The 16,010-nt window shown below is 35.0% G+C and overlaps 1 protein-coding gene across 9 annotated transcripts in view; it reads left to right on the forward strand.

The window, feature by feature from the left end:
* Positions 1 to 16,010, forward strand: part of Su(H) (recombining binding protein suppressor of hairless) — a 697,852-nt gene that overhangs the window by 614,538 nt on the left and 67,304 nt on the right. Inside the window, exon 1 of one of the 9 annotated variants that reach the window (XM_081762939.1) lies at positions 4,208 to 4,700. The exons of the other annotated variants lie outside the window; for them this stretch is intronic. Coding sequence (XP_081619065.1) covers positions 4,586 to 4,700 — 115 coding nt within the window. The 5' untranslated portion in view covers positions 4,208 to 4,585. Of the gene's footprint in view, positions 1 to 4,207; positions 4,701 to 16,010 lie in introns of those variants that run through there. 9 annotated transcript variants of the gene reach the window in all.

The following is a 16,010-nucleotide window of genomic DNA, read 5'->3' on the forward strand; positions in this document are numbered from 1 at the left end:
TGTGTACGCCATTGCTTAAGTATATGCATGCTCTTTTCATGAGTGTTAACTGTTGACAGTATTTTGTTCAGCTGAGACTATTTATTTCTGTCCGCTTCTCCTTGTGCAGTGTATAGCCTGGGGAATCTAGGGGACATTAGCATTAGTTTCATGCTGCCTTTTTCTTTTTGAGGATCATTTCCCCCAGCGCCTGTTCTCCCTTGTTGAGATCTAGCTCTAACTGCAATTTGATGAACTCCGCTGGGGCGTACCACACACGCGGCCTTCTATTCAGAACCAAGGGAGACGGGTGTCAGCACACGCACTAATATTACCAACAAGTGTTCTTAATGATAGCATTGGCAATTTGTTTGTAATGGGTGAATGGAACTTAAGTGTTAATTTGTGAACAGGTTGGTACTCACTTTTAATGCGGAAGGAAGAAAAAAATTAGTTTAAAACATTATGCACCGACGTTACAAGAACATATTTACATTGTACGGCAGGTCCTAAACTTGAAATTTATAAATGAAATTAATTTTGTTCGCAAAGCAATTGTATCATTCTTGATCCATATGTTTTAAGGTAATATGTTATTCTTTAATATGTCCCAAATAAATTAAATTTGTGAAAAACTGTTTACCTGAACGCAACTCATATGCACGAATTGATTGACCCTACAAGTGGTCAAAACCTGATGCTTTCCTGGTTGCGTTTTTTTTCTTTTTCTTTTTTAAGTAACTTTCGTTTGTACGAATGTCCTTCCTTCCTTCTGATGTGCCATAATTACCACAGAATTAATTTTAGTAAGTGGATATCAAATTGTGTAAGCAGTGCACGAAAATAATTGAATTTTGATAATGCATCATTGGCTTGTTTGAAAAGCTTAGAAACATCAAAAGCTCAGACGCTTTATATCCACACGATTTCCACCAATCGAATTTGGATTCAACAATTTTAAATAATTTTTATGGCAGAACCAACGCACTTTGGCCATAGCAGATACACATCTGCCAACAGCCCATCGACCATTGGAGCAGCGAACCAACAATCGCCTTTCTCCTTCAGAATTCAAACGAAGACGTTCACATCGAGCACATCATCAAATGTCTTGGAGTCCATGCACTATACCCACATCATAACTCACACTGGACTAAGTAACTACGGCTAGATGTTCGTCCCACTCTTCCTTCGGGACCAAAAATTCACTTTCTAGATCAGCGTTTCCCAACCTTTTTCAACTTGCAGCACACTACAGATGTAACTTGAATTCTTGCGGCACACTCATATAGATATTATTATTATTATTATTATTATTATTATTATTATTATTATTATTATTATTATTATTATTATTATTATTTGCAAATATAAAAGACAGTGGTATTTTTTCTTTGTGATTACTGATCTCCTCACAGAGAAGAAAGCTCGATCACTGGTTTTCCTCCGTGATAAATCATTATGCATATTTTCCATTCTAATTTAAAACTTGACAACAATTGCAATGAAATATAGGACTCAGGTTTCTAAAAATACAATTCCTTTTCCGAAAACTGTGTCCAACCTTTCAAAAAGAAGGAAGATCACTAAATAATGAAAGAACAAACAAATCTTTTTTACTTTTAAAACACAAATGTAGGTAATTTGTACGCACGTTTGCTTTGTCGAAAGGATTGAATGATATTTTAAAATTTCAAGTTACGAAATTATATTCAACAATAAAGAAGCAATAATGGTCATAATGATAACAAATACTTTTTTCAACATTTAAAATGTACAGAAAAGTAACTCGGTATGAAACTTAAAAATGTAGATTCATAGTAGAGGTTCATTGTAATGTGAAATACAAATATACATTTTTCCCTATGTTTTGCAATTCGATTGCTATAGAATTAATAATTTTGTTTCAATTTCCTCGCGGCACACCAGCGGCCCACTCGCGGCACACAGGTTGGGAAACGCTGTTCTAGATGAAAGAGATGATATGTGGTTTTTCCCGTGCGACGTGACTAGTCGGGATTGTAGAGACTAGGTATCATTTTCACGACATATTTTCAAGACGATATAGTCCAAATCAAGTTTATTTATTAAAGTTTAGCGTCCCTTTACAGTAGCAAGGTTATATGGGACGTAGACCTACATGTGTACAGTTTGAGGTGGAATTCAAACTACTGTAATGCGTTGACATTTCAAGGCTCTCTTACCGAGAATCGAACTCGGAACCGCATTGCTTATAGACGCACGCGCTAGCCACTAGACCGGGTAGGATTTTTTTTTTTAATATCATTATTTAGTAAAGAAGTTTGTTAATTTAATCCAGTTGGTTGAGAATTCAGAGAGAAAATAGTACGTTAACTGGTTTGTTGTCGGCAATATAAGGTAACACTTCAAATACTGCACAGTAAGCCAGAAAAAAATATTCATGGTAGATCTTTTGATTTTGCTTTCAGGTAGCATACTAAATAAATAATAAAGAAGTGAATAAAATAACGAGTTTGTGATAGCATATTTCATTTGTTAAATAAATTGACATATCGTATCCTCAAGTTATTTTTTAATTTAATTTTATTTTTTATTTTTATTTATTTATTTATTTATTTATTTATTTATTTATTGTTGCTAGAGACTTGAATTATACAAAGAAAGTTATTACCCCAAGTCATAACCAGCATAATCCCCTGTTGTTGTGATGCATAAATAAATGAGTTACAAGTATTGAAAAGTTATTTTAAAATAAAATAGCTTATTCATTTCTGTGCATTGCTCCTGTTTAATACCAATTTAAATATTTTAGTTAATAATTTATCACGTATCCTCTGTATCATATGATACCATGAAGATGCATGATATCCGTTATATTTCAAGGTTTTAGATGTTGGGGAGACTTGGAACTGGCATCAGTAATTAAAATAACTGCTTTTTCGAAAACAATATACACTTTCGGAAGAAGCTTATTGAATGATACTTTGCGCAGCATTCTGTAAAGTTGAGAGTTGTCTTCAATCATCCTCGTTCAACGTATCCTCATGAAGTTATACGCTCTCGTTCAACAAATGAGTGATAATTTGAAGCAAACTATAGTTCTGGGTTCGATTTTCTGTTGAGTAAGAATTTAATATGTTTAAAAAATGTAGTGAAGTCTCGTAAAAGAAAGATATCTGTCAAATTTGTCATAGTTGAAGTGTTTGATCAGTTGGGCGAGGGAAATAATATTAACTGAGTGTTTTTTTTTTTAAATTTAACGTCGTACGTTTATGTCCCTTAGGCTCTAGAAGACGGATGCTCAATAAAAGTGAATGCCAAGATGATTATGTTGCCTACCACAAACTCACGTGGTCTGGGATCACACCAGGAACCCAGCACCAGATATAAGCACTCAATCATTGATTTACTGTGCCCCTAGGAGGGAAATAGTTATCAAGTTGTGGCATATAATAATATCTCATGCTCTGCATCATAAAATGTGCTGGTGTTGTGAATCAAATCATTACATTATCGTGACGTTGTTTTTCGTCCCACTGCGAGCATTGTTAAATGTAGTGGTTAGCAAATATTGTGTGAAAGGCATAAAGTGATGTTTCTCTCTCTCTCTCTCTCTTTTCTCTGTCTTCATGTTATCCGTGATGTACTATGACCCCCAACTGTGGGTTATAGGGCGCCACTGTGGCGGAAGATTCCACCCTCCCCGTAGATGAAGCATCTCGTGGGCGCCGTCAATACAGAAAGCTCTAAATCTCGTTCAGGGGCCTGACGTCGGCGTACAGCTGATGTTTTTCTGTATATTTTTTTCTTCTCTGTTTATCTTAATAAAATTGTTAACACACTAAAGTTTTAGTGTTGTTTTGGTGCGTAATGTTGGTAGCAACACAACTGATAATGTACGTGAATTTCTTATCAGTAAATGTGGAGGTAAAAGTAATGATAAGGAGAATGCGCACTATCTTCCTTGTAAGCCTAATGCAGTCAAATGGGAAAGGGCCCTGTAATAGGCGTACTGAAGTGTGGGAAAATATTGGGTATCACAGGTGTTAATGATAATTAATAGCACAGCAAATAGAGATAGGCTAGTTCGGTGGAGCTGAGCTGGAGGGAAGGTGGAGGGAGATTGAAGTGGGGGAGGTTAGTTTTAGGGTCGAGGAGCGACGCAGGGGGAGAATTAGAAGGGAGAAAGTTGGCGGGGAACTCTACTGACTGCTCAATTTCCCCACTAGTCTAGCGCCGCTTGGAGTGGAAGCGGGGCATCCACAACTCCACACGGAAGCAACACAACGGAGAAGTTGTGGGATATTCTAAAGGTAGAAACGGAAACAGAAAGAAGCTGATTGTCCGAATGTGCTCGTTTGAATTCTGAAGTAATTTTCCCATTGACATTTGTTATTCCTAGCTGGGTCTATCGAGAATGCTCTGATTGACAGCTATTGATTGGTGGAGCCTGACGTGATCTGGTGTGGTAACAAGTGTGTGGCGGGAGGCCGAGTGGAGCATGGTCCCCGCCACGCGCCCCACTCTTCTACACCCACAAGGTGGACCTCCGATGCGTTGCCCGTAACCGGAACCCCCCAACTTGCCCGCTCCGACCGTCTTAAGACCAACGACTAAACTCCTCATGGCTTCAGCATCTCATCCGCATCACGAATTCTCACTCGAAGACTTCACGATGCCCTATCTAGAGGCTGGCCTGCATCTTCCCAATCCATATGCACCTTCCTTGCCAACATCCGGTAAGCATTCTTTGTATGACAACAATTTGAAAAAAAAAATGCTAAGTAGTTTGATTTTTTTAAGAAGACATGTGTGAGGTTAATTGGGGCATAAAATGTAAATGCACGGACTAATTTGAAGTGTCGTTTTTGTCAGTACAACTTGCTTTTTAATTAAAAGAATAATAAAGTTCTTTCAGCTCTTATAATTAAATCATTGCAAATTTTGCATTTTAAGTTGCTAATTGCGCTTGAATGACTAATTTTACTCTGTCCGAATTAACCTCTGTTTATTTATTTATTTCTGGTAGCTAGTAAGCAATTTAATCCATTAAATTTATCTTATTATATAATTATTCTTCTATCAAATTAAAACCTAAGCAAACTCATTATATGCATAGATTCAGATACAAGTCGTACACTTTGTATGTAAAATAAGTTTTATTTGCTTAATAAAATTTCATTCGTTTTTTTTCTGGGGAAAAATGTTGATTGTAAAATAAATGTAGTGTGACGTGTCTTGAGTTTTGTCTGTTTTGTTTGTGGCCACGCTGCCGGACTCACGTGGAGTGTCCGGTGAACCCTTTATAAGCCCATGCGTCATGGGAAACTGTTCATCCTGTAGCATGGCTGTCGTGTGAAAAATCTAGTGATGGAACGTGGATATGCCACGATCTGTTAACTTGCGTGGGACTCTAGAGGGAGTGGAGGAAACTGACACTGAGTGCCGTTAGTATTGATACTAGAAACAATTTTTCTTCAAGGTGGTGATGTGTGATGTGAAACTGTCAACCACAAAATGTTTGAAGAAACTTAACTTGGTCCGCGTCCATGGTTTTATTGAGGTTTTCACATGTAATGCATATAAAATGATGTAATATTCTTTGGTATATTTTTAATGTGAGAACTGCATAATTGCAACTTGAATCGTTGGTTAGTTCAGTACAATCCCCTCTATAATTCTGCTGTTCTGGCGAGGTATGATACATAACATTCTTCTGTCAAATTGATAAAAGCTACACATCAACGTATTTAAAGCAGCTAATTGAAACCATACTGGGTCCCAATTTTAGTTTATTTTTGGATAAAGAAGAAACTTGTATAGCGAAAGAACAAGGTAGATATCTTTTAAAGAGTAGTTCTTGTTTAAGCGTATGTTAAAATCCATGTTCGTAACATGTAAAAATGAGAACGACTCCTGCTAGGGTTTTATTGGGCTACGTTCATATCCATTTCTGTCAATGGCAAGTACAGGTTGTAATGAACATTTAGATGGTAATTCAATTACTTTTAAGAAATTTGATGATCGATCTTCAGCCTCATAGTTGTTCGCACAAAAATGTGAAAAGCGATTTACTTTTCCTTCAGTTATTCAATATCATTTATATTCTTTGCTTAGAATATTTGAAATCACGCACGATAATTTTATCAGATTGCAGTCGTGAAAATTTCATATTAAAATTTAAACTTAAAAAACAAACTATTGCAAACTATGATTGAGGAAGGAAAATAGAAAAAACGTCACTGTATTAAATGTGACAAAGCTCTTGATTCATTGTGTGCTAGGAAAAGATATTTTACCAATTTTGGAATTAACAAAATACTATAGAATATATATAAATTATGTTAGTACTATATTATTTAAAAGAAGTAATGGGTGTCCTTACATTGCATTGGGGTTGTGATTACCGTAGAACTGTATCGTCTTCAATCCCTTTGCAATAGTTGTTTCGGTATTATTTATTTATTTATTTATTTTTACTATGATCTTATCTGTTGTTATATTCATGTACCATTTAATGTGCTAATAGTTTATCTTATAATTGAGATAGTGTTGTTGGATCGAAAGTTCGGGTTCTTGGTACCTTTTTCACTAAGGGGTTAACTTAACTGCTTTGTCTTAAGCATTAGAAAAAGGAAAGAAAAGAATAGTGCAAAAGAACTTCTTTCATAAGCTCAATTAATTGAAAGGATCGTTAGTAAAACGAAGTATGTGCAATTTACATATGATGAAACATGTTCCCTTCTAGGAGTAATAGGGTCAATTGCTTGATTCTAGAAGTTCTGTTTATAATGATCAAAGTTGCAGAAACGAAGAAAAATTTAACAAAGAAAATAGTACCAATTCTCTCACAAGGATATCAAACTTGCTAGCAGGAAAAAAGTAATAGTATTCAAGAAAAGAGATATCAGTTACAAAATCTACGCAAAGAATCATTAAGTCCACGAACGTATGTTAAGAATGGCCGACCTTATTAAGCTTCTAATCCATTCGATCTCGACATTATCAGAGCTAAAGAGATTACAGTATTTTGTTTGCGTACATGTAGTACGCATGTCTTTTTTCTGTTAGTAGTCCTTAATCGGTGCAACACTTTACTATAATGACTGAATAGATCTAGAGCAAGGAGCACATTCAATTTTTTGTTTCTTTAATACTTACGACATTGAGTTTGGAGTCACATGTTACTACGATACAAAGAATTACACACCAGAACATATAGTCATCGTGTAAATAAAGGAAACAATATTCGTTCAACGTTAGATAGTCCTTCGTTGCAGGAATTTTCTCTTTAAAGAGTAGAACGCTAATTTCTTTTGATATAAATGAACTTCATTAATATTGTACGAATTATTGAAAGAAAGTACATGCATTCAAAGTTTGTTCATACGAAACAAACTGTCTGAATCCGAAAAAGTAAAGAAATATATATACTGATTGTAGTTCGCTATATTTGAAGTTTTAAAAGAAATGCTAAGAGATACTAAATTCTAGATATGTCAATATCTTTGGTATATGTTTGAATGCGCGATTTTTCTTTCCATTGTAAAGTAAAAGGTAATCATGGCTGCTAGTTTCTGTTTAAATTCTTTCTTCAGACAAGCATACCCATTTAGCATTGTTTGAATTAACATTCTTCAAAACCTGCTTATTTACAAGGTATTAATACTAAAACTTTTATTTGGTTGAAAAAAAAATTATTATTATTTTGAATAATGAATAGTAACCTTTCTCAAAGTTCAACATTGTGCAATAGAATAATTATCCGAACATTTATCTATTACTTGATTCGATTTTATTATTTGGTACTAAGCAATACTTTTCAGTACCGAGCTTGTGTGGAATGCACATCTGCAATTTAATTCTGAATCCAAAGCTCATACTCGTAGCGGGGATTAAACTCAGATATCGCACGCTAATGAATATTTGAAGAAAATATTCTTCAGAAATGAAATTGAGATAATGTTAACGTCTCACTGGTATACTATATAAGGGCGGATGATGAATTTAAGTAAATGTTAGTGGAAGAACAGGTAAAATAAAGGTACGAGGAAACGGAGAACCTTGAGAAAATCTACAAGCGCGATGTTAATCACAGCAAGTTTGTGTGTCCTGGAAAATGAACCAGGGTCCTTAGTCCCTAGAGGTTATTTTTTCCCTATTAAATTAGTTGGTTATGGAAGTATTTGCGCCTAACGGTCCCTACTAGTTGGTTGTCCCTTTACTGTTTGTATGACCTAAAATCAAATATGATGTACTTCTTTTTCTTGCTATGATTGAAAGTTTATTGCTGCTGTAATTAATATATTTCCATGGCATATGGTATGGAAATAATATTTTTGGCTTATGACTATTGACACGTGGAAAACGAATGTAATCCAGCTAAAACCATTTTAAGTAAATCTATCTATCAAATTGGAGAAGTTCTGTAATTTAGAGTTTCTGCATTGTAGCTGTAGTTTTTAGATAAGACTGAAGTGATCTTTTGATAGCGATAGATGGGTTAATTTGACTTGCAGTTCAAAACATTCTTGATAAATGGATTTGTGTGCATGTATGTTTAGTTGCCTTTAGTCATTGCAGTAAGTGTGATGGGTTGGTAAACATATACGTATTGAGTAGGAAATAATCATGCTACTTTACTTCTATAAACGTAAACTACAACGTTTAATCCAAACTTCCTTTTCCACTGAAAATCCTAGTTTTGTTCATGGTATAACTGTTCTGTTATGTCAACTTATTTTATTTATTTTCTGTGATTGGATTTTTTGTGTTTGTTTGAACATGGCTAAAACTTTCTTTTATATTTTATTTATTTTTTTTTAAATGTACGATTAATTTGTTCAAGAGATTTTCATCTTGCTTTTCAATTTCGCTAAGACGTGATACCTGTATGTTCTGCAACCACGCATTACACTGATGTAATGTGGGTTTCATCATAACCGTAGTGAAGATATGTAGTACGCAAACAAAACCCACTATCGAGTCATGAATTGAACTACACCCGAAGGGCTAAGACAAAATGGTTTTCCCACAGTTTTTTTGTTTTTTGTAGATTGTTCATCCATGAATGGAAGTCAAAGGAAAAGAAACTTTCTAAAACTATCAATCAGGTGTATAACCAGAAATATCTCAAAGCTTGAAAAATCTAACCAGGAAATTTTATTGGACATAATTCAAAATTTGAACCAATGTTACTGGTGTCCACTGGCAATGTATCAAATGAGGTTTAAATCCGAGGCTTACCTCATTTCATTTCAACCTTGTTTCAATACACTAAACGTAAAAATGATTTTTAAAAAATCCCCTGAGCCATTATAAAACTAATATTGAATTCAGGTTAAATCCAGGCTGCATCTGACTGTTTCAAACTATCATCATAGCTTCAAAACGTTGTTGATTGATTACATAAATTTCAGTTTCTGATCTTAATTTTAAAACAATAACAACATCCTTGCACCGCGATGTTAAAACCTAGGGCGTTCTTGTGATACAGCATAATGAAATGAGTATCGATCACAGAAGTTAAATATGGGAATAATATTTTATTTTAATTAACAATTGACAGTAGAATGTCCATTCTCTAAACGGAGTCAGTACATCTATTTTTACTACTTACCAGAGTATGAAGTAAGTGGAAAGGATTGAATAAAGCACAGAAGTATTTGAAACTGTATAGTCATGGGGTATTCTTAAAACTCTGTAATTATAGAAGTAAACGATACTTTTTTTTTAAAAAAAAAAAAAAAAACTTTCGTAACTCTGTTTTGAAAATTTTCACGAATGAACTTTCAACCAATAATGATAGATAGATGTATTTTCTTTCTTTTCATCTCAAAGTAGGATGAAGCAAATTGATCTAATCAAATAGGTAAGGCTCTAAATTACGCAGCACAAGACATATCAGTGCTGAGTTTGAGCTCCGTCTAGGACTTCAGTGAACATTTCAGTGTTTGTGTAATCATCGTCAATTTCTCATAGAATTTTTTTCCCTATGGAACACACTCATAGAAAATAAATATGAATCATCGCGTGGCAGGATTTAGCTAGAATTTGTCATTTTTGCGAAAGTCAGAAAAAATGGTTCGTATTTTGAATTATATACAACAATTACAATTTCACATTGTGTTTAAAATGAGGGAGAGAAAACTTTTGCATTTATGTAAGGTTGAAAAATGTGGCAAAGTATAGTTTTCCTTCTTTCGTTGCAACTTTGTCCTTGTTGAAATTTGTCTTAGTAGCAAATAAAATTCGAATTGCTTCATATTTAGTCCAGCCCAAATGTTGGTACTTATAATAAACATTGCGTTGGTTGGTTGAAATTTAGCGGCCCGAGGTGTGGACCGACATTTGAAGGTAGACCACTGTAATGTATTCAAATTTTGAAGCTCTCCCACCGGGAATCTAATGCTTATTCATACGTTGAAATCAGTTATTGGTCAATATCTGTAGTGAAATACAACTTTTGTAGTATAACTTTAACACAACCATATTTCGAGTATACAATTTTCTCGATATGCAGTATTAGTACTGTAATTCAGGAACTTCGTCAAATTGGCAGGAGTGTGTGTTGGTTATTTTGTTCTTACATGTTTATTATTCGTTATTTTCCTCGTTTAAAATTTCGTTGCTGGTGCGGAGGAAGCAAGAATTTTACAACTATTTGTCTCTTCCTTGCCCGACGATACATTGGTTACACCTGGAAGGAACAGTGAAGTAAGTTTGTTTGAAGTTTAAACTCAATTTTGATCATCAAGGCAATGCGAGACTTGCACCTACAGTTTAATATGTGTGTTAGTCAGGGATGGGTTCCGTCGTTCGCAAAGGACGAGAAGGCTAAACACGTACTCAGGAAGAAGCGACATACACAATAGTGGAATTCAGTGTGCAAGAGCCTTTAATAGCAACTATTCAACAAAACATTCGGATAAACACGTTTGAATATGTATGTATTTATGATTCCATGGTACACTAAAGAACTACAGGTGGCAGTGAATTTACTTTTAAGCACAAGATTGCAGGTTGTGTTTTATTTATTCTATTTTTACGTTTTACATCTTACGGTTGTGCTTTTTCTCGTAGAGGAGACTATGATAATGATGAAACAAGAGGTGAAAGGGCAATTCACAGAATCTGCCCTGAGCGGGATTCGAACCTATGATACATATATATTGCTAACTCTAGGCTAATGCTTTAAACTGTTTGATCATTTCAACCGGAACAAGTTTTAACTATGCTTGTAAGATACGGTTATTGTGATTGACGAATACTTATATTTTCTTGAAGTATACCATGTTTTCTTCTATGTTATTAACCCTAAAACTATTTTGCTATTGTTCATAAGAATGGTTAGTAATACCGCAGCTTTCGTAGTAAGAAAAGTTTCAGGTTTGCGCATATTTCTGGAACTTATTATGAACTGATTGCTCATGTCTTATGTATTCCATATTATTTTTAAAGATAATACATCTTAAAGACATTTTATTCTAATATCAGTCAGATAATAAGCAGTAGTGTGTTAATTTCAACATAACGGGAAAGAATCTTCAATAACTCTGTATTACTTTATTATTATTATTTTGTTTATTTTTTCATTGTTTGGATATTTGCTTTTGTACTATCGTGTTGCTAATGAAAAGTAATGGTATTGCGTTTTTTCTTTAGTGCTCTTTATTTACTAAACGAAGATGCATAATAAAATACAAGTGAGTAGATGAAATGAGAGTATTCCCACCACAGCTTCTTCTTTTCGGAAATGAAACGTGATGGTTAATGTTATTTTGTCCCGAAGTTCAGATTTACGTGCTTTCATAATTGTCATTACTGCGTAAGGAATCTTAAATCGTATTTAATGAATAATGCGTGCGTTAATAAGTGTAATGGGGGTATGTAAAAGGACAGAAAGAGAACGAGTATGTAAGAGTTTATTTACTATTGTATGCGCATGAAGCAATATAATTTTGTGAAATAATATGTCGAATAAGTGCTTCTTAGTTCATAACCTGAGAAAGACATACAAATTAGTTATATTATAGCAATTCACGCGCGTGTGTGAGAGAGAGAGAGATAGAGAGAATTAAGCTGGCAATAAATAAAACAAATGTAATTTACTGTCGAGGTAAAATTAAGCAGTAAATTTCTTTGAAGTTTTTTTTTTCTATTATTATTGTCAGATGGTATAGGTGCATCTTAAACTTTTCTTACGGAATGGTTTCTTCTGTCCAGTTTCGTAATGAATGACATCCCTTTTCCCTTCCCCCATCTGAAGTAGACTTTTTCGTCTGATAATAAAGCAGAGTACGATAGTGTGTCATTCTATGTACCAATAAAATCATAGGCTTCTACGAGAAGACGGCTGTTTGTATCCGAGATCTTGAGAAATTCCCACCGTAGAAAAGAAACAATGGGGAAAGCGTGTGCCTCGGGCAGTACACTCTTTTGCTTTCTTAAACAGAGCAATTAAACATTGGTTCACGCTATTGTTATGCACACTTCCTGTATTTTTTAGAAGGCCTAATTTCACAATGATCCCACCCACATACGTGTGCTGTAGTCCATTAATCAGCGCAAGTTGAACAACCTTAGCAGTGCATTGAAATAGCTCCTGTCGGCTCGAAATGTACATTTGAAGAGTTTGAGTCAAGAGCCATTTTTTCTTTCATTCATTCTTTCTTCAACTGTCTGGAAAAGTCACATTAGTCCGGACACCTTAGATGAGTTGGAATAATTTTGACTTGGTCCAACTCATGGTTATTTGTTTCTAAATCTTGTCGTATTATCTAAAATTACCTCAAACTCCGTCTAAAGACAATGCTATGTAGGTGAGTGAACTTCGATCTCTGGTTTGTTGAATACTTGATCTCAATTCTTATCTCAACTGATGAGTCTAATTTACGAAATATGTTCATTTTTGTACGAATTATGACAGTCTAAACTTAACGTTTGTTTCCAGTCTACAATTTTTAATACTTTTTCGTATGGTCATTTTATTCCTCACGGTTGTATTTATGTATCCATAGAAGAGTGTGAGAAAATATTACACTGCTCCTTTAGTTACTTGTTAAGAGTTTTCAGTACTAAGGCAATATGAGACATGAAGTTAGTTTAACGAGGAATTCCAACTTCATGTACCCGTACAGAGGATCGAACCTAGTACACTCGCACCAAATGCAAAAATGCTAACCATATGGCTGCGAGTTAGCCGTACTTAACATTTTCGATGTGTTTATCGAAAGAATTTTGTAGGCAATATATGGGACAAAATTAATATGATCAATTTGTGGAAGTAATAATAATAATTATTATTATAAAAGTGCATAGTGATACATGCATGTTCCCTGACCTATATATTTGATCAAATTAGGGAGAGTCCAAGTTAGAAAGGTGGACAGCTTAGCTGTTTTTTTGTAATGTGATCGGAATTGTGCATTACTGTGTTTCGAATAAAAATCTTAGTAATGACTCGATCTAAATTTTAGAGCTCCCTCGTGGCTAAGCGGTTAGCGTACGCGCCTTTGGCGTGGGAGACCCGGGTTCGATTCCCGGCGGGAGCTCATGTGGTTCGGATTCCACGTTAATCAGTAGGTCCACGTCTCATATAGCCTCGCTGCTGAAAGGGACGCTAAACTAAAATCAACTCAACTCGATCTAAATTTTAGCATATCCCGTTCTTCATAATCCTTGTTGTATCAGGACATAAATCAGTATTATAAATCTTGATGATACATCCTTGTAAATATTTTTCCTATTACAGGTAACGTTTGTTAACATGACATCTTGACTATCTGAAAGCATGACGCAAAATATTCACCTTTTCGATGTCTCAGTGTACGATTTACAAGGGAAGAGAGGGAAATTATATATCGAAGTGGAAGATGGCTTATACACCAATCAAAAGGACTAATGACGCCTGTTACGAAACTGTAATAAAAATTTTCCGAATGCGTATACTATGCGAGTTACATGTACATACAAGGTGTCCAGAAAATCCGTTTCCACCTCTAGAATCGCAAACCACGAGACAGATGCCACGTATTTGCCAGAAAACAGGAAAACACGTATTTGATCATTTTAAAAGTACAACGTATCAAAGCAAAAAATGTCCCAGGTGGGGTCCAACTCAGAAATTGAAAATTATAAGGGGGTCAAGTAGCATATCGCTGGGAACGTGTTGGGAAGTGAAAGAAGACGGAACAGGTCTCGACTCTCTAAAATTACCCTGTGCAAAATGGCGACCGATCAGAATGTAAGCAAAAACGCCATTGTAAAGTCTATGTCCACCCATATAAATCTGAAATGGTGAGACAGATGTCAAAACAGGAAAATACGTCTGTCATCATTTCAAATGTACAATGATTGAAAGTAAAAATATTTGTCCCAGGGTCCTCCACAGGGTTCCAGACGGGGTCGTACTCAAAGTTTTCAAATGACAAGAGAGGTCAAGTAGCAGATCGTTAAAAACTGTTGCGATATGAAAGAAGATGGAACAAGCCTCGAATCTCTAAAATTAAACTGTGCGAACTGGCGGCCGGTTAAAATGTACATCCTCATTTCGATTCTCCGAGCGCATTCGCTTTCCATTTTGCAGTCGACACTTATCATCGTGAGACATTTTCACATATTTGCTGTTCTAGGTGCAAGAAAGTTTTTTGTTTTAATCATTTTATACTTGATAATCCAGATAAAGAGCATAAGTACTACTATTGTACATTATATGTTGCCTAGTCAGTTCTATGGTCAAAGATGTCAAATGTTACTTCTTTTCTTTATTTCTTTTATTTTCTTTTATTTTATTATGTTTATTTATTTATCTAGACATTACAGATTCCAAAAAGCAGAATGTCATAATAGCGGCATTCCTTTCTTTCCGTTGATTACAAGAATTAAAGTGAAAACAAACTAAAACCCGACTACAGAAAGGATGTTTGCACAGTATTATCGTAGATCGTTCAGACTTACTTCATCTACTTTCATTTAACAACAGCTTTCGAACGATATGCTACTTGATCCCCCTTGTCATTTGAAAATTTTTAGTAGGACCCCGTCTGGGACTCTGTGGAGGACCCTGGGACAAATATTTTTACTTTCAATCATTGTACTTTTGAAATGATCACACACGTGTTTTCCTGTTTTGACATCTGTTTGTTTTTTGTGGGATGGCCATAAACTTTACAATGACGTTTTTGCTGACATTTTGACCGGTCGCCATTTTACACAACGTAATTTTAGAGTCCAGACCTGTTCCGTCTTCTTTGATTTCCCAACACGTTTCCAACGACGTGTTACTTTGATCTCCTTACCATTTGCAATTTTTGAGTTAGACTCCACCTGGGACCATGCGGGTGCCCCTGGGACAACACTTTTTGCTTTGATACGTTGTACTTTTAAAACAATCAAACACGTGTGTTTTCCTGTTTTGGCATCTGTCTGACCGTTTGCGATTCTAGGGTTGGAAACGGATTTTCTGGACACCCTGTATATTCATATAACTCGCACAGTATACGCATTCGGAAAAATTTTATTACACTTTCGTGATAGGTGCCATTAGTTCTTTCGATTGGTGTATAAGCCATCTTCCACTTCGATATATAATCTCCATCTCTTCTCTTGTTAGTGCTTCCTGAAATTAAATAAGTTTGAATTAAGATGTAAAATTGATATGCATGGTATTTTACATAAGTACGCTTTTGTATTGTTTCTCTTTTTTAATTTTATTTAAAACATGATGTTTTTTTTAGCTCAGATAATGAGAATAAGGCAGTTGTGAGGTTCTCAGGAGGACATCGGCGTGTTACGACATCAGAACCATTTACTCGTTTGAGAAACCTTTTCGTGCATGTTGTCTTTCATGTATGAGCTGTGGTGGCCCATTGTTCTGTTACTTTATGTCCTGAGTAATTAAGAACAAGAGCGTAATTGTGACATCAGTAGTGTGGGAAATTTTGTCTTGGACGTGATAAGAGAGAATATTTATAATTAGCGGTGAAAAAAAAATAAAAAATGAGGAGGGAAATGACCTACCTGGTTAGAATTAAGAAGTTGTGTAGTTT

The sequence above is a fragment of the Thermobia domestica genome, chromosome 6 (genome assembly GCF_964235325.1).
Source record: "Thermobia domestica chromosome 6, izTheDome1.hap1.1, whole genome shotgun sequence".
NCBI lineage: Eukaryota > Metazoa > Arthropoda > Insecta > Zygentoma > Lepismatidae > Thermobia > Thermobia domestica.